Source organism: Anguilla anguilla, chromosome 6 (genome assembly GCF_013347855.1).
Source record: "Anguilla anguilla isolate fAngAng1 chromosome 6, fAngAng1.pri, whole genome shotgun sequence".
NCBI lineage: Eukaryota > Metazoa > Chordata > Actinopteri > Anguilliformes > Anguillidae > Anguilla > Anguilla anguilla.
The window spans coordinates 61,938,025-61,966,012 of record NC_049206.1 but is presented as its reverse complement, the minus strand read 5'-3'; the positions used below and the strand labels follow the sequence as shown (position 1 = coordinate 61,966,012).

At 45.4% G+C, this 27,988-nt stretch overlaps 2 protein-coding genes and 1 long non-coding RNA gene across 10 annotated transcripts; 2 read left to right on the top strand and 1 right to left on the bottom strand.

The window, feature by feature from the left end:
- Positions 1–1,540: 1,540 nt before the first annotated feature.
- znf513a (zinc finger protein 513a) lies at positions 1,541–10,776 on the bottom strand. 2 transcript variants are annotated; one of them, XM_035422322.1, is made up of 4 exons: positions 10,139–10,776; positions 7,399–7,536; positions 2,824–3,444; positions 1,542–2,360 (listed from the first exon to the last, which is right to left on the bottom strand). In XM_035422322.1, the coding sequence occupies exons 1-4, from the start codon at positions 10,176–10,178 to the stop codon at positions 1,594–1,596; spliced, it is 1,566 nt and encodes a 521-aa protein (XP_035278213.1). In that variant the 5' UTR covers positions 10,179–10,776; the 3' UTR covers positions 1,542–1,593. The 2 variants fall into 2 exon arrangements, with proteins under 2 accessions (XP_035278214.1, XP_035278213.1); XM_035422323.1 differs by lacking the exons at positions 7,399–7,536; positions 10,139–10,776 and adding an exon at positions 4,701–7,342 and having other exon boundaries at positions 1,541–2,360; positions 2,824–3,505.
- On the top strand, positions 9,539–26,451 carry si:ch211-278j3.3 (E3 ubiquitin-protein ligase RNF19A). Of its 4 annotated transcripts, none has more exons than XM_035422318.1 (10): positions 9,539–9,799; positions 14,971–15,364; positions 16,635–17,041; positions 17,438–17,643; positions 19,732–19,879; positions 20,138–20,300; positions 21,056–21,170; positions 22,096–22,227; positions 22,652–22,874; positions 24,959–26,451. In XM_035422318.1, the coding sequence occupies exons 2-10, from the start codon at positions 15,215–15,217 to the stop codon at positions 25,377–25,379; spliced, it is 1,965 nt and encodes a 654-aa protein (XP_035278209.1). In that variant the 5' UTR covers positions 9,539–9,799; positions 14,971–15,214; the 3' UTR covers positions 25,380–26,451. The 4 variants fall into 4 exon arrangements, with proteins under 4 accessions (XP_035278209.1, XP_035278212.1, XP_035278210.1 ...); XM_035422321.1 differs by lacking the exon at positions 9,539–9,799 and adding an exon at positions 12,068–12,292 and having other exon boundaries at positions 22,673–22,874; XM_035422319.1 differs by lacking the exon at positions 9,539–9,799 and adding an exon at positions 12,070–12,292 and having other exon boundaries at positions 14,978–15,364.
- On the top strand, positions 17,650–19,515 carry LOC118229864. Of its 4 annotated transcripts, none has more exons than XR_004765759.1 (3): positions 17,650–18,546; positions 18,731–18,908; positions 19,043–19,485. It is a non-coding gene; the product is annotated as an uncharacterized LOC118229864 (long non-coding RNA). The 4 variants fall into 4 exon arrangements; XR_004765758.1 differs by having other exon boundaries at positions 17,650–18,566; positions 18,765–18,908; XR_004765761.1 differs by having other exon boundaries at positions 17,650–18,642; positions 18,817–18,908.
- Positions 26,452–27,988: the final 1,537 nt, after the last annotated feature.

Genomic DNA, 27,988 nt, shown 5'->3' with positions numbered 1-27,988 from the left:
AGGCCTGGGTTTTGCCCAGTTTTCCTCTGTTTCCCCTGTAAAGCATTTTTGTGACAAAACAACTGAATTGAGGTTCAAGACAGGTTGGCTCGGTCCAGACTAAAATATATTAATTGGCGCCCTCTAGTGGTGGTGGCTAATGTCTGTTTGTATACGCAACTAAAGATATTTCATGTTTTTTTTTGCCCAGGTCATTACTGCAGCCATTTTGTTTAAAGTGGACTTATTCCATCTCTGCCTGGGACAGTACTTCAGTACCCAGGAAAAGAATTCAGCTGCTACTTGTTTAATGCTCTGTGTTTTAGCCAAATTAAAATAAAAATCTTTATCCTCCATGGTTGTATAAACCAGCACCCATGTGCAGGTGAAAACAGCCTGAATCTAACCAGTGAGCCCAGTATCTGTTGGGTTAGGGTTAGTATCTGTTGCTAAAAATGGCAGTGTGTGTGTGCTTGTTTAAATATAATTAACATTTATAACAGGAAATGTAACGATAAATATCCTAATTATCTTAAGAATTTAAATGTTGCATACTTTCTTCTATTGTTTGTATTTAAATATATTAGAAAAAGAAAAGTGCCTTTCCTCAGGTTAAAGTGACAGTTATTGCTCACAGTAAGATGTAGAACAGCCCCGGCTCTATGCGAGTGCTCTTCAGTTTCAGCAGGAGGCTTAATCCAGGCACTAAAAACACACCAGTCCAGTCTCCCATGTCACCTTGTCAACATTAACTTCCGCTTTTTATTTCTCAGCACTTAAGGCGATTATTCACGGACTGCACATAGCATAGATGGGGAGGAAACTGAAGTCCAAACATTTCAATGAAAACATTCACTTCTTTCTCCACAAGCTGAAATTATGACTATACATAATCAAATTCACACACAATATTCCATGTAGTTATGGGTTAGGGTAACCTTAACCCTTCTGCTTTCCCTCAAACTGACAACACTTACATTTCACATTTCATAAAAAACAGACAAAAAGCAATATATTAAAAATATGCATTTCTAATGAGGAAATTACGATGTTTTAAAAATATAAATGCTTTATTTTTTTGATACTTCATGCTTCCAATGTCACTGTTTTTCTTTTAAAAAGAAAACTAAACAATGGCCTAATGTTCACATTTACTAGTACACAGTAGTCAGAAGCTACAGGACCCCAGAATGCCAGTCCACACTGCTGCACCAGCGCCCTCTGCTGGTCTGCAGAGAACAGTGTACAGCTGCAGAGCCAGCAGGAAACTGTAACTTGGGTAACAGTGGAGACCTAACCCTTACCCTCCCCCCTCAAAAGGCAACAGGACAGACCAGAGAATCCTCTGTGAAACGTGTGCATATTTTATACAGACCAACACATTAAAAACACACAACACCAAGAAAACGCTGGTAGCTTAAACATTTACGTCACATCAACCGAGTTAAAACACCTCCGTAAGGCCCTCCCATATCTGTGCATGAACACCCCCCCCCCCCCCACACACACACACACACACACCCCTTCACCCCCCCCCCCCCCCACACACACACACACACACACTTACTCCCCCTCCACACACACATACACCCTTCCCCACACACTTGTAAGCAGCTACACATCCTCCTCCTCCTCCTCCTCCTCCTCTTCGTCCTCCTCCTCCTCGGTGTGGGGCAGCTGCACTTTGACCCAGCCATGTGCGGAGTGGCCATGCTTCCTCTGGTGCCGTTTGTAGTTGTCCCAGTGGCCGGTGGTGTAGGGGCACTCCTGGCAGCAGAAGGGCTTCTCACCGGTGTGCCGCAGCATGTGCCGCTTCAGGTTCATGCTCTGGTTGCAGCTGTAGCTGCACACGGCGCACTGGAAGGGCTTGGCGCCGGAGTGGATCCGTTGGTGCCGTTTGAGGTTGGCCAGGTTGCCGCAGGCGTAGTCGCACAGGTGGCACTTGTAGGGCTTCTCGCCCGTGTGCACGCGGTGGTGGCGCTTCAGGTTGTCGAAGTGGGCGGAGGCGTAGTCGCACTGGGGGCACTTGTAGGGCTTCTCCCCGCTGTGGGTCTTCATGTGGCGGGCCAGGTGGTTGGGGTACTGGGTGGTGAAGGAGCACAGGGCGCAGGAGAACACCCGCTCGCCCCTCTCCCCCGGGCTGCTGGGCGGGGCCTTGGTCAGCATGTCCAGCGTGCAGCTGCTGCAGATCTGCGCAGACGTGCCGTCCTCGTCGTCCAGGACCACCCCGCACAGCCGGCAGGTGAAGGGGAACAGCAGCTCCGGGAGGGCATTGGCCACACCCACTGCCCTAGCCCCACCTCCAGTCCCGCCTGCATCCTGTGGTGGGTCATTCCCTGGGTTCAGGTGGTCGCCATGGTGATGAGAGCGCAGCACAGCCTCTGTTTCAAAGAGAACCTGAGATCAGCACATTTATATACAGTATACACACATTTACAAACACACTCCTTTACACATACGCATTTACACACACCCACGCATTGACAAACACTCATTTACATACAAACACACATTTACACACTCCTTTACACATACGCATTTACACACACGCACACTCATACACACACCCACGCATTGACAAACACTCATTTACATACAAACACACATTTACACACTCCTTTACACATACGCATTTACACACACACAAACAAACATACATTTACGCACACGCACACACACACACACACACAAACATACATTTACAAACACTCATTTATGCACACATTTACACACACGTTATTCTCCCTGCCTCTCTCCCCACTCTCTCCCCCCCTCCCTCTCTCTCTCCATCTCTCACCCTCTCTCTCTCCTTCTCTCCCCCACCCTCTCTCCCTCTCTCAGTACCTCCAGCAGACTCATCCGTCCCCTCCGCTGCAGCCTGTCCTGTCACATGCCTGTGCAGCGGGGTGCTGCAGTGACTGTGCTGTTCCTGCGCATGCATGCGCTGGTGCCTCTTCAGGTTGCCCAGGGAGCTGCAGGCAAAGTGGCAGTGGGCGCAGCTGTAGGGTTTCTCGCCGGTGTGGATGCGCAGGTGGCGCTGCAGGTTGACCAGCTGCGCAGACGCGTATGCGCAGAGCGGGCAGCGGTACGGCTTCTCGCCGTTGTGCGTCTTCATGTGCCGCTTCAGGTGGTTGGAGTAGCGGGAGGAGAAGCTGCACAGCTTGCAGGTGTGCAGTTTGGGGGGGCCGTCCCCACCTTCCTCTCCACCGCCCTGCAGCGCCTCATCCTCATCCTCATCCTCATCGGCATGGGGGGCGGGGTCTGAGCGGAAGCCCCGCCCTTTCCCTCGGTCTCCACAGCGTGGGCAGTACGGCCCAGCCAGGCTCAGTGATTGGCCGCAGCTTGCACAAGCTCCGCCCTCCTCCGCCTCGCTCTCAGGGTCCTGGGCGTGGTCTGCCTGGCTCTCCATGCTGAGGGGAGTGAAGCACAGGGGGAACTCCTCCAAACCAATCAGCTCAGCCGTGTCTACAACAGGAACCAATCACAAGCATCCAATCAGCCCTGCAGTAAGTAAGTAGCTCTGCATCTGCAACAACAGGGAACCAATCACAGGTCAGTGAATTCGAAAGTGAGAAAGAGATGCAATCATTATTTTAAAAGAAAAGTAATTTTTTTCCAATTCTTCCTAACCAAGTTTTGTTCAGACATATATAGAAAATTTAAGGATTTAGAAGCAAATGTAAATACATGTAAAGAGACGACATGCTGAACACAAACACACGTGTATACATGTATGTTTGTATGTATGTGTGTGTACAAATGCTGTGGAAAAGTATTTACCCCCTTCCTGATTTCCTGTCACACTGAATGATTTCAGAGCTTTAGACAAAATATAATATTAGACAAAGAGAAACTGAGTAAACACATTAAAAAAATTATTTCATTTATTAAACAAAAAGGTTATCAAACCCCCATATCACCCATGTGAAAAAGTGACCCCTTAGTTACTCCATTAAGCAAATGTAATTGGATTCAGCTGATTGAACACAGCTGGTTGAATCTGAACCTCAATCCTGTTGAACCTTATCATCAGGGTGAAAGAGTCACCACAAAGATTATACAAGCACACAATGCCATGATCAAAGGAAATTCCAGAAGAGATGAGGAAAAAAAAGATTGAATTATATCAGCCATTATAAAATTTTGTAATTTGGCAGACACCTTTGTCCAGGAAACTTACAGAAAGTGCATTTCATATGGCAAACAAACTCCACTTGAATTAGTAATACATAAGTTACACACATCACTAGACGAAAAGAGACAAGGGTTCATCTGTTTATTAAATAAAGGTGGATTTTACACTTCTTGACTGACTGAGAGTACAAGGAGCCAGTGTGAGGGATCTGAATTGAGTGTAGGCAGCCATATACACACACGCACATGCACACACACACACGCACATACACACGCACATCTGTACACGGAAGCATCTATGGTCTTAGTCACAGATACACTGGATTTCAATACTTAAGAATGACACAATTTCAACACAATTCTATTCATCAGACAATTATTAAATACTTCATGATATTAACAAATATGTTTGAATCACTGTCAATTGCAAACTTAAAACATTTAATCAACATCCAGAGTTTGTAGAAACGCACAAAAGAAATGAGCTTCCTTTAACACACGTAATTCTGCTTCTTTTCAGAGCGCAGAAACATTTCTAATTATCATAAGTATATATAAGTTTATATACATCATTTATATATACTCACCAAATGAGCTGGAGACAAAGTGCTACACTGGAAGCAGATGTAGTCTATTCTCATGTTACAGTGAGCGAAGGAAACACAGACAGGGAAGGAGGGAAAGAGAGGAGGAGAGGAGCAGGAGGGAAAGAGAGGAGAGGAGGAGTGGAGGACAGCAGAAGCCTCTTTGCTCCCAGCTGCAGGGAGAGAGACTGAGGAAGGCCTGGCTCCAGCTCGCCTTATATTGAGCTGCTGAAACCTGCCTGGATGATTACCAGCCCTAATGATAATGATGATGATGATGATGATGACTGTGCTGGCTCAGAACATGATGATGATGATGATGATGATAATGATGCTGAGGAAAATGATGATGATGATGATGATGATGATGATGATGATGATGATAAACGCTTCGCTATAATGGTGTCCTTGATGATGTTGGAAGTCTTGATGACCTTTCTATAATAATGGAGCCATGATTTTTTTTATTATTTTTTTTTTACTTCCTGCATTGAGGTCATTCTTTCACTAGATTGCAATAACACACAGAAGCACTGAAGCAAAGCGTAAGTTCAGATACATCAGCACCTATTTACCCACAGAATAATGACAATAAATAAGAGCTCAATCAAATGTCTTAAAATAAATTCAGGCAAATATAAAATTATGAAAAGATGGAAAAGGCCGGCCTGCATGCCTTACAGTGGGAGGCATGCTGTGCTGTACAAAGCCATTCAGCTTGTAACAGTTTCCCTCTGTATGGTCTAAAGGTCTGAATGATATCTGTAATGCTGTCTCCACAAGGACACTCCCTGTAATATTAATCTTCAGTGTCTTTGGACTCAGTGCCTCGCTGCTCTGTAAAACACTTCATTTCAGAGCTCTCTCTTCCTCTTTGTGTGAAAAACACAAGAAAGCCAAATGGTTTACAATTCTTTAAAATAAATAAAACCTATTTATGTACCTGTTATAAATAAATCAGTAAGTACCCCTGTCACAGCCCTGCCCATCTCTACCTGTCCTCTCCAGGTGTTTGTGCAGGTGCCATTCATTTGTTTTATTGCCGATGGCCCAAATAAGTGTAATAGTACATTTTCTTGCAACTGTCACAAACAGCAGAATTATTTTAAAAAATGAATATCATCAAACTAGTAGAGCATTCACTTAACCCACTTGTTCAGTCTTATGATCGCTGATCATCATTAAAAGGGATAGCATTGTAGACACATTTCCTCCTCTTTCTCTTTTATTTTCGGAGCCTCTGGACAGACACTCTAAAACGTAAAATGTATCCCTGGTAACAGCTGGTATCCTGGAAACCATTTCATGCATCTCCTCGGGCTTGTTGTCAGTGGTGACAGAGCTTGCTGTGATGAGCTCTGCGCTAGCCCTGCTTTAGTTCCCCACATCTATAAACACAGTAGTTCATCTTACAGTGGAACTGACCACTGTCCAAAATGGCAGCCATGAACGAACACAGTAATTATCTGCAGGAGTACAAACAATAACCACAGGTTATACAGAGGGGTACTATACCTCTAATGTCACATTGCACACACAGTCTCAGAGTATGTTAGTAACAAAACAACACTGAAGCTGCAAGTGAATATACAACAACAGCAATCACGGTGTGCAGGGGAGATGACTATACAGCAACCTAGCATACAACAAGCATTATGTTATAAAAGGCTAGCTAGATAGACAGCTAGCATGCTATAATACTTAAAGCACTCCAGTTAATAACGTTAGCTAGCTGTATTTGTTGTGGAAGATCCATGAGAGTACATAAACATTAGTTGCATAAAAAACACATTAATGGAATTAAATCATGACAGAAAAGAGGCAGACTGTCCAGAGAAGGAAATTCAGGCAAGCAGCCAGTTACTAGGAGACAAGAGCAGTCCCATAACGGGCCAACGGGACCCTGGGAACAGCACAGACGCATTCACCTCTGACCAGCAACTCCTAATCAGTTCGCATCTCCCATTTTACAGTTAAACTCAGCCCATTCAGGAGTCAAAGAACTCCTCTCTGGAGATATACCCCTCCCATTTGGGGCTACACCGCTGCAGAAATCCTTTTCTCGAGGAGGGGCGGATGAAACTCAGCCAATGTCTTGCGAATATCTTAGTTTTATAGTAAACGGTGCAGCTAGCTACACATATTTGTAAAATAGGCTGGCGAGCTTATATGTGGAAAAGTGTGATGGACACAAACTCATACATACATACTTATGTAAATCAGACATATAGTACATAACAAGCTCACACACAATCTCTTAACCTCACACTCTCAAAAAAAGTAACATGCACTTAGACATAATCTGCACACAAGCAAACAAACAAACACACACACACACACAGATTCCTTCATATGATTTTGGTTAGCATCATGTTTTTTCTGAAGGTTCTCAGGGATTCACAAAATTGTTTACAAATTTTACCATATGAGTTCTTTTACATACCATATTTTACATTTGTATTTGGTCTAAATCTGAAGTGCATTCTAGTCTGACTAAAATTATAACCCCCTAACCCTTCTCACTGACCTCCTCTCTGTTCACTGACCTCCTCCTTTCCGCTCACTAACCTCCTCCTCTCTGCTCACTGACCTCCTTCTCTCCGCTCACTAACCTCCTCCTCTCCACTCACTAACCTCCTCCTCTCTGCTCATTGTTCCTCCTCCTCTCCGCTCACTAACCTCCTCCTCTCTGCTCACTAACCTCCTTCTCCTCTCTCCGGCTCTAGGATCTGGTGCTCAGTGTCATTCTCATCGAACTGCAGGTGTCGCTCCAACAGGAAGTCACTTTCCAGGACAAAGCTTGCTGGATCTGCAGAACCTAAACCATCTTCAGAATCCACTGCAATCACAAAGCAGACACCACAAGCACACATATCAACATTTATTTTATTGTTGTTATTACCATCATCATTGTCAATATTGGGTTTATTTTCTGAACAAGACAAGGAGGGTATATACTGTGTACACTACAAGCTCCTTCTCTACCGCTAACCTCTATTTTCAGGTTTAAATTCTGTACCGGATGTAAAAACTGGAAATAAGCCACAGAAAAATTGCTGACCGTCACCTTTGCACTTCATACTTCTCTAGAGTAACCCGTTTATTATTATTATTATTATTATTAGTGATAAGAAGCATGTGGAGGTTTTATTTTTATTCTGCATTATTGTTGAGAAACATGCTAGTATAAATGTCTTACTTTATTATATTTATTATTATCTTCAGAATGGGATCTCTTTCCAAATTCCAAGTTTGTGTGCTAATGAGCGTAACTCGTCAAACCGCTAAGAGCTAGGAAAGCATTAGGTATTAATCATGGAGAAACTGTGCTTCTCTGAAAAATCATCGGGTTTACTCATTATGCACGATTATGTTCATGTCAACAAGAGCCTGATAAAATCTTTACATCATACAGGCATATTGTCTCGAGCTGATTTTGTATTTTTCCCAGAGAAAGCTGTGAAATATGTCCAGAGCCAAGCAATAAACACCTAAATGTACAAATAAGAAGCATGCATTCAACCTCATGACAGTATGACCTGTGATGAACTGTAATGACCCTTCAAGTTCAATGCATAAAAATGACTGAAGCAGAGATGTGGATGTAAACCAAGATTTGGGTCAGTTCTGTTTCAGTTCTGCCAGTTCTGGAAATTAATATATATTAATTTGATTAAATAAACCCCATTGCACCCACTGTGGATTTTTCAGTTAATTAGAATTTGTATATTTATTTTTCTCCCTTTATGTTGTTTACGCTTTTCTGGGTTACTTATTGACTGATTATTTATTTCTTGCTATGTTTTTTATGTTTTCTTATATATGTGTTTTTAAATTAATGTTTTGTGAAGCACTTGGTGCTTTTTTGCTTGAAAACTGCTCTACAAATATAGATGTGTGTATCTAGAGTGACTTACACAGCTATCTGCATTTTATACATAGCATCCAATTATACAGCAGGACAAATACTGAAGCAATGCAGGTTAAGCACCTTGCTCAAAGGTACAACAGCAGAGTCCTACTTGGGAATCAAACCTGTAACCTATTGGTTATCAGGTCAACCATTATACTACACAGCCTCCCTAAACATATTACCAACCAAAAGGTTTCATATTCAGGAAGAATTTTATCTGAATATTGGTTAGAAGTAGATATTTCTTAGAATCTGTAAATCTGCAGGGATGTACAAGTGTTTAAAACGGCTTTGTTTTATAAAACCATATTAATTGATAAATAGAAGCTGTCCAGCAGGTGGCGCTGAAAGGATCTGAAGTGGCACAGAAATGGTATCCAGCACCTACATAACCCCAACACCCCCAGCATCCATCAGGATATTCTGAAGTTGCACCCCCCCCCCCCACCCCCCCAGGTCATTTCTGTGACCCCAAGAGAGCATCCCAATACTAAAAAAATGTAGCCTACTACCATCTCCTCTCCCCCATGCCCTGGATACTGAACTTTGTGTCCTCCTTCCCTCCAGTGTCCTCATATTGAGACAAGCAAACCGGCTTCGGCTCCACACCTCTGTCACCACACCCATTTGATAGGGCTATTTCATCAATAGTCACCGTCACCTTTGATGACAAGGAAGCAGGTAAGCTGCCCCAATTTTCTTCACGCCTGCTCGTTCTCTCCTTTCCCCCACTCCCATCCTCTCCTCCACATACTTCCAGGTAGGAGACAAGTGGAAAGAAAGTGAGGAGAGAAAAGTAATGGGCATCTTTAGTGGCTTCTGATTGTTTATACGAGATGTCTGCCATATTGCTTTCACTTATCCATACTCTATTGATCAGAGGAGTTCAGTTCTCGTACTCGGCTGAAATTCAGAGAAGAGTCAGAATACTATATGATGGCTAACGGTTAGTGAAGTTGTGTAGCTCCAATTTATTTCTCCAACAGTGCATAACTAACCAAGAGTAGGCTACTCTAATTTTAAGCTGTTTTTAGCAAAATTATGAAACCTGCGGAGCTGAATCCCACCGCTCCAGAACGGGTCAGGAAAGGGCGACTGCTTTTGAAAAGATTGATTGTATAAAATATGAAATCTGTGTACGTCTTAGGGAATCTGATAAGGAAACAAAAGGTCCGCAGAAGTTATGTGGGTACGTATGTTTACATTATCCACTAGCGCTGACGCCAAGCCAGTACAGGCCAAGAAATGAATTTAGCCTGTCAAATGAAACACGTACCAGCAAACCGGTACGTGTATTGATCTTTGACAATAGAATTTAAATGTCCTCTGGTACTTTATCTTGTGCATTCTTATTAAACTGAAGATTACGCAGTCATATATAATACCGTATCTATGGTGTTAATCATAGTCTTAAGCATAGGCCTCAGATGGCCCATGGGAGTTACTTTGTTGTGAAGCTAAGAATAAGTTTTGCTAGCTACGCTTCAGGGTCCTGATGGCAGAATTTAACGAGATTGACAATACTCACATTTTACAGGTTGCGGATTCAACTGTTTTCTTCTGGGCATTTTCCAGCGAGCTTTACGGTTTTGCAAGCTCTTCGGGAGACTACTGGATAAAACTATCAACTCATCGTTTTCATTTGCTAGCTAGCCATCCCCTGCTTCTTTTTCTGTACACATGGCTAACTAGCCAATCCACCGGCTAGCTATGAAGCATTCAGGAAAAAACAGACACTAGCTAATTTAGCTAGTTCACAAGTCAGCTAGTTTGCTATATAAACTGAGACATCAGGGCCATATCGCATATGAAAGTCATAACAGCAGTCATGTTTCGCTGACACGGTAAAACAGTAGAGCAGGCCAGACTCAATGAGCTAGATATCTATCTTTAACATAACTTATAAGCTTGTTATGTTTGAGTATCACGCTATGAAGCTATAGCTAGCTAGCCGTGCTTTTTAGATGGTGTACTTAAACAGATTTACTTCATATACCGTACATCCATTTTCTCGCGGACAATCGCTAGTAACATTCGCTCTTCCCTCTCGGTTTTCGCATAACAAAGAAGACAGGCCATTAATGAGCTTTTTTCAAAATTTAATTGATTTCCATTGTATACATTCTCTTCCGCTGTTTAACTAATGAATTTCCGCTTCCTCGTACATTTCCCATCCGTCACTTCCGATGGTGAGCCTCACGGTACTTGTGGTCTTAAAAAGTATAATTTTGACTGTTCTTTCCCATGCCCACCCGAAAACAATTAAATTTGCCTAACCTACAAAATCTATGTGGTTCGTCTTTAACGTAAAAAAACAAACAAAAAACATCCATGTAAATTTTATCTCAGTCACACATATAGATAGATGCGTGACTTGGATAAAACTATGGATGGCACTCAAAAGCCCTGGGAGGAAGAACTATCTGTTCGTCAGCATCAAAACTGCTGTACAGAACATGCGTGTTACTCCAGATGCTGATTTATACTTTCAGCCTCATATTTTAGGAATGGGACAAAAGATGCTGTTTATCAGCTTTGGAACATAAACAAAGTACGCAAGGCTGATGCATGCTTTTATTATGAGTAGGCTTGCCTTCTGTAATGCTCTCTTTGGTAGGCTTCCCAAAAAAACATCGATAAGTTGCAACTTGATCAGAATGCTGCAGCACACGTTTTAAGGTGAACAAAGAAAATAGAATTACACTGGCTGCCTAGACTTAACACCAGAGTTAGCACCAAATAAAAGTTACTTCTATTATTGTGTTTTTATTATTTACCTTTCTCCGTATGCACTTTGGGCTGCAAGGTGCTCTAATAATAATAATAATAATAATAATAATAATAATAATAATAATAATGATGATGATGATACGAAACTGGGCTCACTGAACGAAATTACTGCACTTTTTGAGAATCAATGACTGGCCGGAAAGTGATTTATCTGCGAATTAGCGTAGGGCTTTCAGCTCTCACCATTCTTTAAAAAATAAGCTAAATGAAATAAATTTAAATCCAGCGAATAAACCAAAAGACTATGATGCGACTATCACGGCTAATGTTACTCAGAAGATAAATGGTACGACATTTTAAGGTAGCCTATTGTATTCATAGGAATACAATAAAATTTCATTTAATTTCATTTAAATTTAGGAACGACATTATAATATTCAATTGGTACACTCCCAAAATGTGTAGGCTGAACATTAATAAAATGAGCCTAAACTGGACAAGTGATTCTAATATGTTTTCCCTTATATTTGAACTTCCTAGAATGGATTATGTCTAGTTGTGTTGGCTATTCTTTGCGGTTATTAATAAAGTAAATAAAAAAATTAAAGAGCGAGTGCATCTTGACATGCGACTTAATTGTGGGTCATCTTTTTTCGTCCAGTTTACTGAAGGCCGCAGCGATCTCACGAATCTGCATCGGGAGATTTAGAATCTGGAGGTTAAACAGAATCTCCGTGCATACATCTGATGCAGCGGCTCTGGCAATATTCGATGATATGACAGTAGTTGACGTGCTACGGGATGGACGCGCCATGGGACGGCTGCGGAGGTGCTTTACAGCAGTGGGAGGGTTTTTGCAGCAGGGGGGATTTGTTTTGGCTTCTCAGCTGTTCAATGGGAGGAGCCTGTGACATTCGGGAACTGCAATAAGATCGCGCGGATTGCGGTGGAGGTAAGGCATCATTTCTCTCGTGTTCTGAAAAACTTACTGGCGAAATCTGCCATGGATGTCAATATATTTATTCCCGTGAAACCTGGAAAAATGTCTGGCGCGTTTTGTTATCTCAAAGACGCTACAGACATTAGGTTAAAACGAATCCATTATAACCTTGCCACTCCCTGTAGTGTTCTGTCGAGATGCCCGGGCCATGCTCCCTTATTAAATATTAACAAGGCTGTTTTAATGTTTCAAATCCACCGATGTAGGCTTCAGCGCGAACGCTGATATGCCTGGTATTTCTCCTTTAAAGTGGCCTGTATGTGTGCATGCTACGCTAGCAACATAAACGCATGACCGGCAGTCAGTTTTCGGTAGATAATGCTCAGTGTAGTTGAAGGGGGTTGCAATCGAGATACGACCCGAACGGTCTCTTCCATTATCAGAATGGAAAACCGTTTGGTAACCTCGCGCTTTGTCGCAGAAGCATCCGTGCTACGTGTGTTATTACACCATGGTTAGCATTACTCCGCTATCTAGCTTCATTTCCATCTTGTGAGGTATTAAACGCGCTTACAAAACGCCTGCAGTGGGGTGGTAATGTCCGTAATCGTGACGTTTTACTGAGCATTCATGTGTGGTCCAAACCAAGGATGGAAGCCGACGTAGTGTTGAGAGCCGCCCAATACAATTTATTGAGGACATAGCAACAGCTTTTAAGTAGTTAGACAAACTAGCAGTGCATGTCCGCCACGGGCAACCCTGTCGTTCTTCCTCTAAAATAGATGTGAATAAAAAGAAATGGCGAACTATTTTAGCTTTCAGAATGGCTCGTGTATGTCATATACCCATTTGCACACCCGAAGGCTGCCACGCCTTATTGTGTAAAGTGGGAATCCCTCTGATTTAATAGTTTGATCTTGGCTGATTGTTTGGATTAAACACCAGCTTTTCACATTCACATGGATAAAATAAAAACAGTGACAGTTCAGTTGAATATATTATGTTGACTGTGTGTGTGTGTGCGCGCGCGCGCGTGCGTGCGTGTGTTTAAAAAACAATTTTATTGTATTGAATATGTATTTAGTAGTTAATGTTTTACCTGAAATTACAGTGTCAGATTCAGAATGTACTGCAGCCTTAATCAGTGGTTTTAACACTCAAAACACAATGTTTGTGAAACATTTAACATTTTTGTAACCTACAACAAAATTAGAGAGCTATTGTATTTGTTTTTTAAAACTGACAAATAATTTAAAAATTATATTGCATTACAGTTGGTTCCACAGCAGTACGCAACATTTTCTGTCCTTTAGAACGGGGGAAAATACTATTATACAGTGGTATGCAAATGTGTAAATGCTAACATAAATGTAAATATGAATTAAATGACAGCATTGCTCAACAGTCATCTGACCCCTCCTGTTCTCCCCACACATGGCACTCAGTGTTGTGTCCTTCATGAATGCACAAGTGGAGGGGGAGGGGGGGAGGTCTGGGGCCAGGGGCGGGGGATGGTCACTGTACTTATTGTTTCAAGCGTCATTGAGATCACAACTGGCTTTTGAGAATGTTTTTTTTTTCACTTGTATAAAAAACAGATTTTCAGAAGTCAGTTTTCCAGGCTGTGCTTGTCACTGCTGCCCTGTGATGTAAACATGATCATGATGATCTGTCTCCTGGTTCATGGCTGCTACTCCAGGTCTTTATGTGACTTGGGCAGCAGAGTAATTGTTGATTGGGCTTGTGCAATGTTTTACTAGGAGAATGATTAGATGAGTAGAAGACAGATTTTTGTTTCTTAGCTGTGATTGTGTGTGAAAGATAAAACTGCTTTTGGTAGATATGCAGTATGACATCACCAAATGAACAATAACAGTACAAGCAAAAACACAGAGTAATGCAGGAGACTGCAGGCTTTTCATTGGTTACTCTGGGAGTTCCCCTCCTTGGTGAACCTGATGTGCTGTCTGAGGAATTCTGGGACAATCAGTAATTTAAATCATTCTTGTAGGACAGAATTATGGTCTTATATATACATTTGCTCAAATAGACCAATGAATTTCACATTTAAACTGTAGTCAGTGATTAAAAAACATCATATTGCTGATGGAGACATTTCATTAACGTTTGCTGATAATGACTCGGGGAACCACTCTGAGAAATATAACTATCATGTGACAACTATGTCATATATAATGTGAGATTGCCAGTGCTTTGAAGTACTTTTAGAGTGAGACTGATCAATAATGTTTTATATGTACCACTAATAACATTTCCTGTCCTTTATAGTGAAATAAATAATAATTATAATGTCCAATGTCATTGTCCATGGTTGTCTTATCCTGCTAAGATGCTGGGTTCCTGTGTGTGGACATACATGATTGTGAGCAAGCGCAAGAGAGAAAACCATTATGCTCCCCAAACCGACTCCTCCCCATACTCACTGGCTGTTCTGTAGTACTGTGTATGTCCTGTAGGGTGTAAATAATCCCTAGCCCTTCTTTTGGGTGTAAATAATCTCTAGCCCTTCTGTAGGGTGTAAATAATCTCTAGCCCTTCGGTAGGGTGTAGAATAGCCCCTGGCTCTTCCATAACGCAGCCTTGGGATGGACCAACAGTTGAAGTTGGTTGTTCTTGGGGTGGAATCAGACAGAGATAAATGTACTGATCTGTGTGGTTTATCATTGCAGGCAACAGGCATCCTGGAATATACAGAGACTGAGGCTCACTCCAAGTTACCAGGAGCCAAGACGCACAGGAAGTGAGAGACACACAGGAAGTCCAGGTCGACTATGTCCTCTGGCAGGGGGCCATGCCCCAGCCTCTCTGGCTGATAATGGTGTTGGTGCATCAGTGCTGGACCTGGAACCCTGAGGCGAACCCTATCCCTGAGGTGTACCCCAGCCCTGCCCCCCATGCCAGTGCATCCAGACCATGAAGAGGCCCAAACAGCACCAACACCTCAGCTTGCTCAGCTTCTTTACACGCAAGCCCAAATCCCAACCCAAACTGGACCGGGCTGGTGCCGCCAAGCCACAAGATGAGGTGACCATCACACTGACTCCCACTGACCATGGAGAGCAGGTACCAGAACTGGGACACAAACCTGTCCCCATGTGCCCTAAACCGGGCCCTGAGGGGTGTGATCGGGCTGTGGTGAGCCAGACATGGCTGTGTAGCAGTTGGGGAACTGGGCTTGTAAATCCAGTTTCGGGGGGGAGGGGGGGGTTCTGCTGTTATGACCTTAACCTGAACTGCTTCAGGAAATGTCCAGCTGTACACAGGGATTGTGTATAAAAATGTGAGTTGTGTAGATTGAGAGGTTTGATGGATAGGAGCGTCTCCTCAATGTGATTAATGTGACAGATAAAGTCAGCTGATACTATGACTCTACCCCTTTATTACCCTTTAAGCCACCTCCTTTTTTATCCCCACCTCTTTTATTACCCTATTATTAACCCAACCCCCTTTATTAACCCCTTTATTAACCCAACCCCCTTTATTAACCACACCCCCTTTATTAACTCCACCCCCTTTATTACACTTTTATTAACCCACCCCCTTTATTACCCTATTATTAACCCAACCCCATTTATTAACTCCACCCCCTTTATTATAAATGCAGTCCATTTACCATATTACACTGTTAACTCCACCCCCTTTATTACCCTATTATTAACCCACCCCCTTTATTACACTTTTATTAACCACACCCCCTTTATTACCCTATTATTAACCCACCCCCTTTATTACCTTGTTATGAACCCCACCCCCTTTATTAACTCCACCCCCTTTATTACACTTTTATTAACTCCACCCCCTTTATTACCCTATTATTAACCACTCCCCCTTTATTACACTTATTAACTCCACCCCCTTTATTATCCTATTATTAACTCCACCCCCTAGGGGCATTAGGGGTCAAAGGAAAGTCTAGGGCAGTACCTGCCTCAATCAGTCTGGAAGATCGATTCATTTCTACAAATGCTGAAAAACACACCTTTACAGGTCACAGCTCAATGCTTCGATTTAAAAAATGATGAAACTTTCTGTCCTTTCATCTCACAGGTCTTGCTCAGTGATGGCGGTGCGGAACTTATCAATCTGTAGTTATCTATCTGTAGTTCATGTGGTATTTGCTTGCCATGTGAAATGAACTTTCGTAATTTGCTGTAATTTGGCTGAAAGCATCTGCTGAATGTCTCATCTGTAAATTTACATTACAGCTGCTTGATTTGTAGAATTCTCTAAATTTCCAGTTGGCAGCAACAGGGACTATGGAAGCCGATGAGAGTGGCTGTGGCAGCCAATGGGAGACAAGAGTGGTTGCTGAGTGTGCTTTAATCTGTCTCAGAACCAGAGCATTATAGGAGGAGAAGGAGGAGGAGGAGTGGCCAGGGGAGGGGAGGATGAAGGGGTGGAGAGTGAGGGTGGCTGGGCGGGGCCAGGGGCGGGGCCGGGGCCGGGGGCGGGGCTTGAGTGCCCTCTGTGCCTGCTGACGCAGCCTTGCGGCAGTTTCCCGCGCCTGTCGTCCTGCCGCCACCGCGCCTGCGCAGACTGTCTGCGGCAGTACCTGCGCATTCAGATCTCAGAGAGCCGCGTGGGCATCGCCTGCCCACAGTGCCCTGAGGCCCTGGCCCCGCCCGACATCCACGCCCTCCTGGACGACCACGCCCTGCTCCAGCGCTTTGAGGAATACCAGCTGCGCCGAGTCCTGGCAGCCGACCCCGACACACGCTGGTGCCCTGCCCCCGACTGCAGGTACACACACACACACACACACACACACACACTCACACACACACACACACACACACACTCACTCACAGACACACTCACACTCACACACACACACACATACACGTGCTGTAGGGGTCAATGTAATCTCTGTGTTGTAGCTGTTCTGTGGGAGTAAATGTAATCTCTGTGTTGTAGCTGTGATGTGGGGGTAAATGTAATCTTTATGTTGTAGCTGTGCTGTGGGAGTAAATGTAATCTCTGTGTTGTAGCTGTGATGTGGGGGTAAATGTAATCTTTATGTTGTAGCTGTGCTGTGGGGGTAAATGTAATCTCTGTGTTGTTGCTATACTGTAGGGGTAAATGTAATCTCTGTATTGTTGCTATACTGTAGGGGTAAATGTAATCTCTGTGTTGCAGCTACGCTGTGATTGCCTATGGCTGTGCAGAGTGCCCTAAGCTGTGCTGTGGCAGGGACGGCTGTGGCACAGAGTTCTGCTATCACTGCCGGCAGCTGTGGCACCCAGACCAGACCTGCGATCAGGCCCGGCGCCAGCGCTCACGCCACACCTCCTCCAACAACGACGCCTCCTCGCTCTTCGTCTTCAATGAGGAGCCTGGCAGTGGTATGCCCCGCCCCTTTAATCAGGAAGCCTCTAAACGCCCTGCCCCTTTAATCAGGAAGCCTCTAAACGCCCTGCCCCTTTCATCAGGAAGCCTCTAAACGCCCCGCCCCTTTAATCAGGAAGCCTCTAAACGCTCCGCCCCTTTAATATAGAATCCTCTAAACGCCCCGCCCCTTTAATCAGGAAGCCTCTAAACGCCCTGCCCCTTTCATCAGGAAGCCTCTAAACGCCCCGCCCCTTTAATCAGGAATCCTCTAAACACCCCACCCCTTTAATCAGGAGGCCTCTAAATGCCCCGCCCCTTTAATATAGAATCCTCTAAACACCTTGCCCCTTTAATCAGGGAGCCTCTAAACGCCCCGCCCCTTTAATATAGAATCCTCTAAACGCCCCACCCCTTTAATCAGGAATCCTCTAAACACCCCGTCCCTTTAATATAGAATCCTCTAAACACCCCGCCTCTTTAATCAGGGAGCCTCTAAACGCTCCGCCCCTTTAATATAGAATCCTCTAAACGCCCTGCAACTTTAATCAGGAAGCCTCTAAACTCTCCACCCCTTTAATCTGGAAGCCTCTAAATACCCCGCCCCTTTCATCAGGAAGCCTCTAAACGCCCCGCCCCTTTAATCTGGAAACTTCTAAATGTCCCACCGCCATAATCAGGACGCCAGGAAATGTCAAAGAAATGTAGCTTTAAATATTAGGCTGTTATGCAGAGTCCAGTGTATGTCGGTGTGTGCCTGTGTGTAGGTAAATTAAGTAAAGTTGAATTGTGGTATATGTATGAATGTAGGGATGTGTGCAGGTATGGTCAGATGTGAACAGGTGTGTGAAGGTGAATACAGGTGTGTTTCTGTGAGTGTAGCTGTGTGTAGGTGTGGTCAGGTGTACAGGGCTGTGCAGGTGAGTGTAGCTGTGTGTAGGTGTGGTCAGGTGTACAGGGCTGTGCAGGTGAGTGTAGCTGTGTGTAGGTGTGGTCAGGTGTACAGGGCCGTGCAGGTGAGTGTAGCTGTGTGTAGGTGTGGTCAGGTGTACAGGGCCGTGCAGGTGAGTGTAGCTGTGTGTAGGTGTGGTCAGGTGTACAGAGGTGGGCAGGCTGATCTGTGTACAGGTGAGTGTAGGTGTGGTCAGGTGTACAGGGCTGTGCAGGTGGGCAGGCTGATCTGTGTGCAGGTGAGTGTAGCTGTGTGTAGGTGTGGTCAGGTGTACAGGGCTGTGCAGGTGGGCAGGCTGATCTGTGTGCAGGTGAGTGTAGCTGTGTGTAGGTGTGGTCAGATGTACAGAGCTGTGCAGGTGGACAGGCTGATCTGTGTGCAGGTGAGTGTAGCTGTGTGTAGGTGTGGTCAGGTGTACAGGGCTGTGCAGGTGGACAGGCTGATCTGTGTGCAGGTGAGTGTAGGTGTGGTCAGGTGTACAGGGCTGTGCAGGTGGGCAGGCTGATCTGTGTGCAGGTGAGTGTAGCTGTGTGTAGGTGTGGTCAGGTGTACAGAGCTGTGCAGGTGGGCAGGCTGATCTGTGTGCAGGTGAGTGTAGCTGTGTGTAGGTGTGGTCAGGTGTACAGGGCTGTGCAGGTGGGCAGGCTGATCTGTATGCAGGTGAGTGTAGCTGTGTGTAGGTGTGGTCAGGTGTACAGGGCTGTGCAGGTGGGCAGGCTGATCTGTATGCAGGTGAGTGTAGCTGTGTGTAGGTGTGGTCAGGTGTACAGGGCTGTGCAGGTGAGTGTAGCTGTGGGTAGGTGTGGTCAGGTGTACAGGGCTGTGCAGGTGGGCAGGCTGATCTGTGTGCAGGTGAGTGTAGCTGTGTGTAGGTGTGGTCAGGTGTACAGGGCTGTGCAGGTGGGCAGGCTGATTTGTGTGCAGGTGAGTGTAGCTGTGTGTAGGTGTGGTCAGATGTACAGGGCTGTGCAGGTGGACAGGCTGATCTGTGTGCAGGTGAGTGTAGCTGTGTGTAGGTGTGGTCAGGTGTACAGGGCTGTGCAGGTGGGCAGGCTGATCTGTATGCAGGTGAGTGTAGCTGTGTGTAGGTGTGGTCAGGTGTACAGGGCTGTGCAGGTGGGCAGGCTGATCTTTCCCTGCTGCTTGTCTGCAGAGGTGGAGGAGATTAAGGCGTGTCCACAGTGCAGTGCCTACATCATGAAAACCAACGACGGCAGCTGCAACCGCATGAACTGCAGTGTCTGCGGCTGCCAGTTCTGCTGGCTGTGCATGCAGGAGATCACTGACGTGCACTACCTCAGGTATGCGCTCACTCAGGTACACACTACCTCAGGTATGCGCTCACTCAGGTACACAGTCTGTGTGTGTGTCCTCAATCTGTGTGTGTGTTCCTCAGCCTGTGTGTGTGTGTTCCTCAGTCTGTGTGTGTGTGTCCTCAGTCTGTGTGTGTGTTCCTCAGTCTGTGTGTGTATGTCCTCAGTCAGTGTGTGTGTCCTCAGTCTGTGTGTGTGTTCCTCAGCCTGTGTGTGTGTTCCTCAGTCTGTGTGTGTGTTCCTCAGTCCATCAGGCTGCACGTTCTGGGGGAAGAAGCCATGGTCTCAGTCGCGGAAGGTGCTGTGGCAGGTGGGCATGCTGCTGGGGGCGCCCGTGGTCATCTCCCTCATCGCTGGCATTGCCATCCCCGTCATCATCGTTGGGATTCCCATATACATGGGCCGCAAGGTATGGCCACGCCCAGCCAGACTCCTGACCACGCCCTGCCACACCCAGCATCCAGCAGTTCTGTTTTTAAGGTCAATCTTTAGGATGGACCAGTGGTTTGCTGCTTTGGAACACACCCATGTGTAGTTTATATATGAGCAGGAGGGGAAGTGGTAAGGAGAACTCTATTAAAAGCCGACCCCCCCCCCCCCCCGGCCCCACAAACCCCCCATGGATGTAATGCCATGTGTGTGGATGTAATGTCATGTAAGTAAACTTTAGTAAGTAAATTAACTTTATGTAACACCTTTCAAGAACATGTTCACAAAGTGCTTCACAGAGACAAAAATACAGTATTAATAAATAAGAAAATAGATAAATATAAAATATAAAAAATTAAAAAAAAATTAAAATAAATAAAACAGATATTGTAAATAAAACAGAGCCATGCCACAGAGATCAAGCAGGAACTTTAACTGAAAGCCAGACTGTACAGATGAGTCTAAAACTGCAGCTCTAAAGGGAGACTGTTCCACAGTTTGGGAGCCACTGTGGTAAAAGCCTGGTCTCCTGTTGTTTTTAATCTAGATTAGGGGATTGCCAGAGGGCCCTATTGGTGGCATAAGGGCTAATAAGCTTGCTTATGTAGGGCGGTGTCTGACCGTTCAATGCCCTATATGTATTAACTACAATTTTAAATATGTATGGATATGATGTCATGTGTATGGATGCGATGTCACAAAGGTAAAATGGCTGTTTTTCCTCACCTGTCCTAGGTACACAGTCGATGCAAGAAAAACAACATCTCAGGAAGTAAACACTACCTGACCGTGGCCAGCGGGGTCATGATGTCAGTGTTTGTTTCCCCAGTTATAGCAGCTGTCACTGTCGGTGAGTCCAGTTCTTATTCTTTCATTTCTCATATTTTAACTGACTACTGTGCCTGATATGGCCCCCACCTGCACTATGCCCGATATGGCCCCCACCTGCACTATGCCCGATATGGCCCCCACCTGCACTGTGCCCGATATGGCCCCCACCTGCACTGTGCCCGATATGGCCCCCACCTGCACTGTGCCCGATATGGCCCCCACCTGCACTGTGCCCGATATGGCCCCCACCTGCACTATGCCCGATATGGCCCCCACCTGCACTGTGCCCGATATGGCCCCCACCTGCACTATGCCCGATATGGCCCCCACCTGCACTGTGCCCGATATGGCCCCCACCTGCACTGTGCCCGATATGGCCCCCACCTGCACTGTGCCCGATATGGCCCCCACCTGCACTGTGCCCGATATGGCCCCCACCTGCACTGTGCCCGATATGGCCCCCACCTGCACTGTGCCCCTGTGCCCGATATGGCCCCCACCTGCACTGTGCCCGATATGGCCCCCACCTGCACTATGCCCGATATGGCCGCCACCTGCACTATGCCCGATATGGCCCCCACCTGCACCTGCTGTGTTAAGGATGCACTGGGCTTGCAGCTCTGTGATAGCAGTTCTGTAGCTTGTAGCAATGCATAATTATGTCAGGGTGCTGCAGTGTTCTGTGTGCTGTATCAGGGTGCTGCAGTGTTCTGTGTGCTGTATCAGGGTGCTGCAGTGTTCTGTGTGCTGTATCAGGGTGCTGCAGTGTTCTGTGTGCTGTATCAGGGTGCTGCAGTGTTCTGTGTGCTGTATCAGGGTGCTGCAGTGCTCTACGTGCTGTATCAGGGTGCATGTTTCTTTATTCTTGATGGTTGCATCCTTCTCACCTTTATAGGCAGATTTGGTCCCTTTTGACTGGCAGTTAATCATTGTCTTTTTTGCAGGAGTAGGCGTGCCCCTGATGATGACCTATGTGTATGGCGTGGTCCCCATGTCGCTCTGTCGAAATGGTTGGTGTAGGACCCCGAAGGAGCAACCGGAACCCAGAAAAATCCGACTAGAAGACCTGGCCAATTGTAAGTGCTGAATCATGCCCTTGACAGGCCACGCCCATCTGCACTGTGCAGTGTAAACCCCTGATGAATGGGGAAGCATGACTGGGCCTTACAGCAGTAGTTCAGGTTAGGCCAGGCTGCTCTACCTGCTCTGCTGTCTGCTAGTAATGTCTGCCAGCCGGGCGAGGATGCAGTTAAAGTTCCTGTTGAACCTTTAGGACAACAACTCCACTATGGTCTTGTCAGACTCAACTGTCTATCAGTAGCTTGGCAGTTAGAATGTAGTGAAGGTGAATTAACAGAAGTGACATAAAACCAAGAATGTTTTTTTCTCAGGAAACTTCTGTGCATTAGTGCCCACATCTATCTGTGGACATGTGAGTGTCATGTGACCTGGCAGGCTTTTTTCTTGGGTGACCTCATCTGATTTCAACTTCTCTTGAAGATCTTCAATTCTCTCATGTAGTCAGTGACCACTGGATGGGCCAGTCCAGCCTGGTGTTCAGTGAAGCCAATGCCCAGGAAGCTAGCTTACAGAAAGCTAGCACACAGGAAGCTAGCGCACAGGAAGTCAGTGTGCTGCCCAGCACCAGCACCAGCCCCCCTGTCCCTCCTGGCTGTGCTGGGCGGGACGAGTGGCTGGACTCCACGCTCGACACCTCCTTGCCGTGAGTCTTGCCACTTCCTGTCTTCTTTTTCCTTTGAAGAGATGGTCACTTCCTGTGTAGGCTGTAGAACAGGATTGTATATATGTATATACAGAGGTGACACATTAAAGGAAAAACCAACAAAAAGTCTCTTAGTAAGCTGTTAGGGCTTCAAGAGCTGCCAGATGTCAGCTTCAATGTGCCTTGGCATAGATTATTCAAGTCTCTGGAACTCTACTGGAGGGATGGAACACATTCCCACATTCCCTCATTTGGTGTTGGTGTTTGAGAATGTCCCCAACAGCATAACAGCCACAGGAGCCTCTCACTGTAGGGGTCAAACATTCAGACCTGTACCGTTCTCTTGGTGCATGCCACAAATACAGCTGGATATATACTGAAGCAATGCGGGTTAAGGCTCAAGGGTACAACGGCAGTGTCCTACCAGGGAATCGAACCTGTGACCTTTAGGTTACAAGACCGACTCCTTACCCATTGTTCTGCACTGCCACCCATCTACTCTATGGTTTTTGCACCACTAAAATGTGTGTTCATCTTTGTAATGAGGGGTTTATGCATTGCCACCCTACATATCTGCATATCCCTCTCTTGTAGTTGTCGACTGACTGTTCTTACTGACACAGTCTGATCACATCATGCATTGACATTCTCACTTACCAGAGGAAGAGTTGCTATTCTGTTTTTCCTATGTATTACACTAATGCACAAGTATCATGGTCATCGAATGTGCTCTTTCAACCACAATTTCCAGCCCTATTTACACTGCCAGTTGAGCAGTCTTTGTGACTGAAGCTCCTGCTATCCGTGCCCCAATAATGAACCCTCTTTCAAAGTCACTTAGATTACTCTTGTCATCTTGATCCAAAATCGAGGTCAACTGGGCCTACTCAGAATGCCACAGAGCATGATAGGATGTTAATTGCTCAATTGTATCATGCGGTGCACCTGTATGGAACCATCTGCATTTGTTATGTTTCTCCACTCATTTATTCAGGTTTTTCCTTTAATTTGTCACCCTTCTGTATATATACTACATGGCCAAAAGTATGTGGACCCCCCTGACAGCCAATATCTTATCCAAATCTGTGGGCATCAGTTAGTCTGCCCTTTGCTGCTATAACAACCGCCACGCTTCTGGGTAGGCTTTGTTGATCCCTAAGTTGTTGGATGGGGTTGAGATCAGGACTCTGTGCAGGGCAGTCAAGTTCTTCCACACCGTCCTCGACAAAATCATTTCAACAACGTAACATAACATGACATAACAAGAATAGCATTAGAAGAGAACAATGCTTGCCATTTTCCTAACTAAATTGTACGTAGTTCTCTGATTACCTACAGACTAGATAGTATCTAACACCTTATCAAGCCTGGTCTTGAAAATCTGCAGCGTTTCTGCCTCTACTGTATGACCTGGCAGGCTGTTCCACACATTGACCACTTTCTGCATGAAAACATTCTTCCTAATGTCTGAATGGAATTTACTTTTTTTTTTAATGCCCCCTCATTCTAACAGAACTCAACCTGAAGAATCTCTTGTATTTCACTCTGTTAATCCCCTTTATGAATTTAAAAGCCTCAAATAAATCCCCCCTAAATCTCTTTTCACTAAGCTTGAAGAGATTAAGCATCTTAAGTCTTTCCTCATAGCTTTTATCTATGATAGTAATATTCCCACCTTCCTGACAAGCTTGTTTTATGTTTCCAAAGAGCATTGTATTCACACAACTGTCTGAAGCTGGTGGCCGGTAACACATGCCTACCATAAGGCCCTTCTCATGTTCCCCTATGAGCTTAATCCTCACTAGGCATGAGCTGGTCAGTTTCTGGAATTTCTTGGCCGAGCCCCAAACCATGAAAAACAGCCCCAGACCAAGGGGTGTCCAGATACTTTTGGTCATATATATACAGTATATGTAATTGCTTTCCCTTAATGAGCAGAGGTTATGGTTAGGCTCAGTGATGTCCTCATGATGTGTTTTCAGCGTTTATTTACAGATTGCAGGGAATTACTGTATCTAATGGGAGTTAGTAGATTTGCTGCAGAAACGCCCAGGATGTAGTGGTGTTCCTGTGTGTTACTGCAGGGAGGGTGCCAGCATCAAAGTGCAGGTGGAGATTGAGACACACCTGCAGCAGGTAGAGATGGAGACACACCTGCAGCAGGTAGAGATGGAGACACACCTGCAGCAGGTAGAGATGGAGAGACACCTGCAGCAGATAGAGATGGAGACACACCTGCAGCAGATAGACATGGAGACACACCTACAGCAGGTAGAGATGGAGACACACCTGCAGCAGATAGAGATGGAGACACACCTACAGCAGGTAGAGATGGAGACACACCTGCAGCAGGTGGAGATGGAGACACACCTGCAGCAGGTAGAGATGGAGGCAGGAGAGGGATTGCACTGCAGCCTGAACAGCATCCTGTCCACCCACAGCCGCTCTGAGGAGCAGCTCTACTCCGTCAGCCAGCCCCCTGGCCCACAGTCACACACCGTCTGAGCCTCGCCTCCAAGCCACGCCCCCTGCTTTCGCCCCGCCTCCTACCAGCCAGAGCCTGCCTCCGCGGTGGAGAGAGAGCTGGAAAAGGAACCAGGGAGAAGAGGACAGAGATGAGGAAGGGAGGGTGTGAAGTAAGCAGGTTCAGCAGTGTGTGCTCCCAGGAAAGGACAGAGGACTAAAGCGCATTGAGGTTTCAGGCTTTCGTCCCTGTGAACTGGCTGACTGCAGGCAGACTGAATGTTTCAAACCTTATGTTTTATTAAACAGTTTGGTGGGAATTCTTTATTTTAATGTTTAGTTTTCTTCTTTCAGTCTATTAATGATCGTTCCTGATGTAATCTGTTTTTATCACACTTCGTTTGGACTGCAACCTTTCAGTGTTTTATTTTTGCAAATATTTTTTTATCCCCAATTTTAAAAAGCAAAATAAATTAAACAGTGGCAGTTAAAAGCATGTTTTTTGTGAAGACTTGTGCAGCCAGATCTAACCTGTCACCGTTTCTGGGACAGATTTCCAGCTGCAGTGCTCACTGCAATTATGCAAGCTAAGCTTCTGCAGGAGCTGCACGTCTGTGCATAGCTTCCATGCATGTGCAGGTCTGTGACTGTGGGAGTGACTGTCTTTGACCTCACAGCATTGATGCCACCATCTTTATTAACCACCAACATACTGATCTTGTGTCCAATACATGCTGACACAGTCCTGTAGGTGTTAAGACAGACACTCCATCTGCCATTTTGTCAGGCTATCCCAGAATACCTTCTGTTTATACTGTATCTGTAACCTTCATGAGACAGATCTGAGCTCTTTGCCATTTTCTCCGTTTTATGTCTCTGAGCAGCGGTGACTGTAGAGTTTGTCTCCAGCTGGGAGGTCCTGCACAGAGAAAGCGGGCTGCATGATGTGTGTTTTCCAGTGGGCTTATATGGATCTAATCGCCCATCTTCTGCATTCTCAGCTCCAAAGCATAGTCAAGCATGTCTGTCTGTCTGTCTGTCTGGGGCCTCTTCCTGCAGAAAACAATATGAAAAAAAAAAAATTATAATAATAACCGTAGGACGTCCACTGTAATCCAGAGTGTGAATTTGAAGAAATGTAAAGCAGAAGCAGTCTGGCCTGTGATTACAGACCCACAGGACTGGAGCATGTGCAGGACCCTCTGTGTGTGTTCCTGTGAATGCCAGGGCCCCTGTGTGTGTTCCTGTGAGCGCCAGGGCCCCTGTGTGTGTTCCTGTGAGCGTCAGGGCCCCTGTGTGTGTTCCTGTGAGTGCCAGGGCCCCTGTGTGTGTTCCTGTGAATGCCAGGGCCCCTGTGTGTGTTCCTGTGAATGCCAGGGCCTCTGTGTGTGTTTCTGTGAATGTCAGGGCCCCTGTGTGTGTTCCTGTGAGTGCCAGGGCCCCTGTGTGTGTTCCTGTGAATGCCAGGACCTCTGTGTGTGTTCCTGTGAATGTCAGGGCCCCTGTGTGTGTTCCTGTGAGTGCCAGGGCCCCTGTGTGTGTTCCTGTGAGTGCCAGGGCCCCTGTGTGTGTTCCTGTGAATGCCAGGACCTCTGTGTGTGTTCCTGTGAGTGCCAGGGCCTCTGTGTGTGTTCCTGTGAGTGCCAGGACCTCTGTGTGTGTTCCTGTGAGTGCCAGGACCCCTGAACCCTGCAGCCTCATGCTATTAATCTTGGTTGCATTTCATAAAGTTTCCACATGGAATGAGTCCAAGGTTGTCTTCCTTTGAACTGTGTGACCTGAACGTTTGCAGTGTCAGTCTGAAGAAAACAAATAAAAGTTTCACCATGAAGGATTTCAACAAGTTTTTCACAGTAGTGTTTTTGTTATAAACAGAAATGGCTATGTTCCTGGACACATTCACAGCATTTCCCATAGAAGGCTATATGAGAATTAGATTAGAAAGAGAGAAATCCTCTTTTTAAGATTACTTCTATACATTTCTGACTAGAGGACGTATACAGTAAAAGGCCATTATTTTTGGCTGGACCGCAAGTGGGGCCAGCCCTACAAATGCGAATGTCTGTGACTGAGTAATTGAGTGATCTGACTGAGTGATGAAGTTACACCATTGGTCGGCCGGATGAAGTGTGTTAGGTCCAGCCATATACTAGGTTTTGACCTGGTCTTGTTTAGAATTAAGATAGGCACCAGCAAACCTGTGTCATTACCACCTTATACCAGCAGAGGGAGCAGAAACAAAGTAAGTCCTGGAGTAAATCATGGACAAGTAACCTGATATTTTGTTTAAATCCATTAAACAGGTTAAGCTGTTTTTTTTTAATCATATAAATGTTAATGTTTGTGTACCATTGGAGTTGGTGTTCAAAGCTTCTGAGAGGGTTGTAAATTAGCAATAAACATATTCTGTTAAGATATTTTATTTTATTTCCATGAAAGTGCCTGGTTCATTATTCATTCAACAGAGATCTTTTAATTTAATTGAATTCCAGTCTTGGCCCAGAGCAGGGGTGTCCAATCTTATCGGAAGGGGGCCGGTGTGGGTTCAGGTTTGTGTTTTAGCCCAGCCCAAAACACCTTGCTTATCAAGGTCATGACTGAAGATCGTGATTAGTTAATTAGTTGAATTGCCTTAGTGCTGGGTTTAAATA

Coding starts and splice junctions, on each gene's coding strand:
- si:ch211-278j3.3 (XM_035422318.1), top strand. CDS start 15,215: ATGAAGAGGCCCAAACAGCACCAACACCTCAGCTTGCTCAGCTTCTTT. Junction 22,228..22,651: donor ACTAGAAGACCTGGCCAATT/GTAAGTGCTGAA, acceptor CTTCTCTTGAAG/ATCTTCAATTCTCTCATGTA. Junction 22,875..24,958: donor ACGCTCGACACCTCCTTGCC/GTGAGTCTTGCC, acceptor GTGTTACTGCAG/GGAGGGTGCCAGCATCAAAG.
- znf513a (XM_035422322.1), bottom strand. CDS start 10,178: ATGCCCAGAAGAAAACAGTTGAATCCGCAACCTGTAAAAT. Junction 7,537..10,138: donor GAATCCGCAACCTGTAAAAT/GTGAGTATTGTC, acceptor TTGTGATTGCAG/TGGATTCTGAAGATGGTTTA. Junction 3,445..7,398: donor GCCGGAGAGAGGAGAAGGAG/GTTAGTGAGCAG, acceptor TTCCTGTTGTAG/ACACGGCTGAGCTGATTGGT.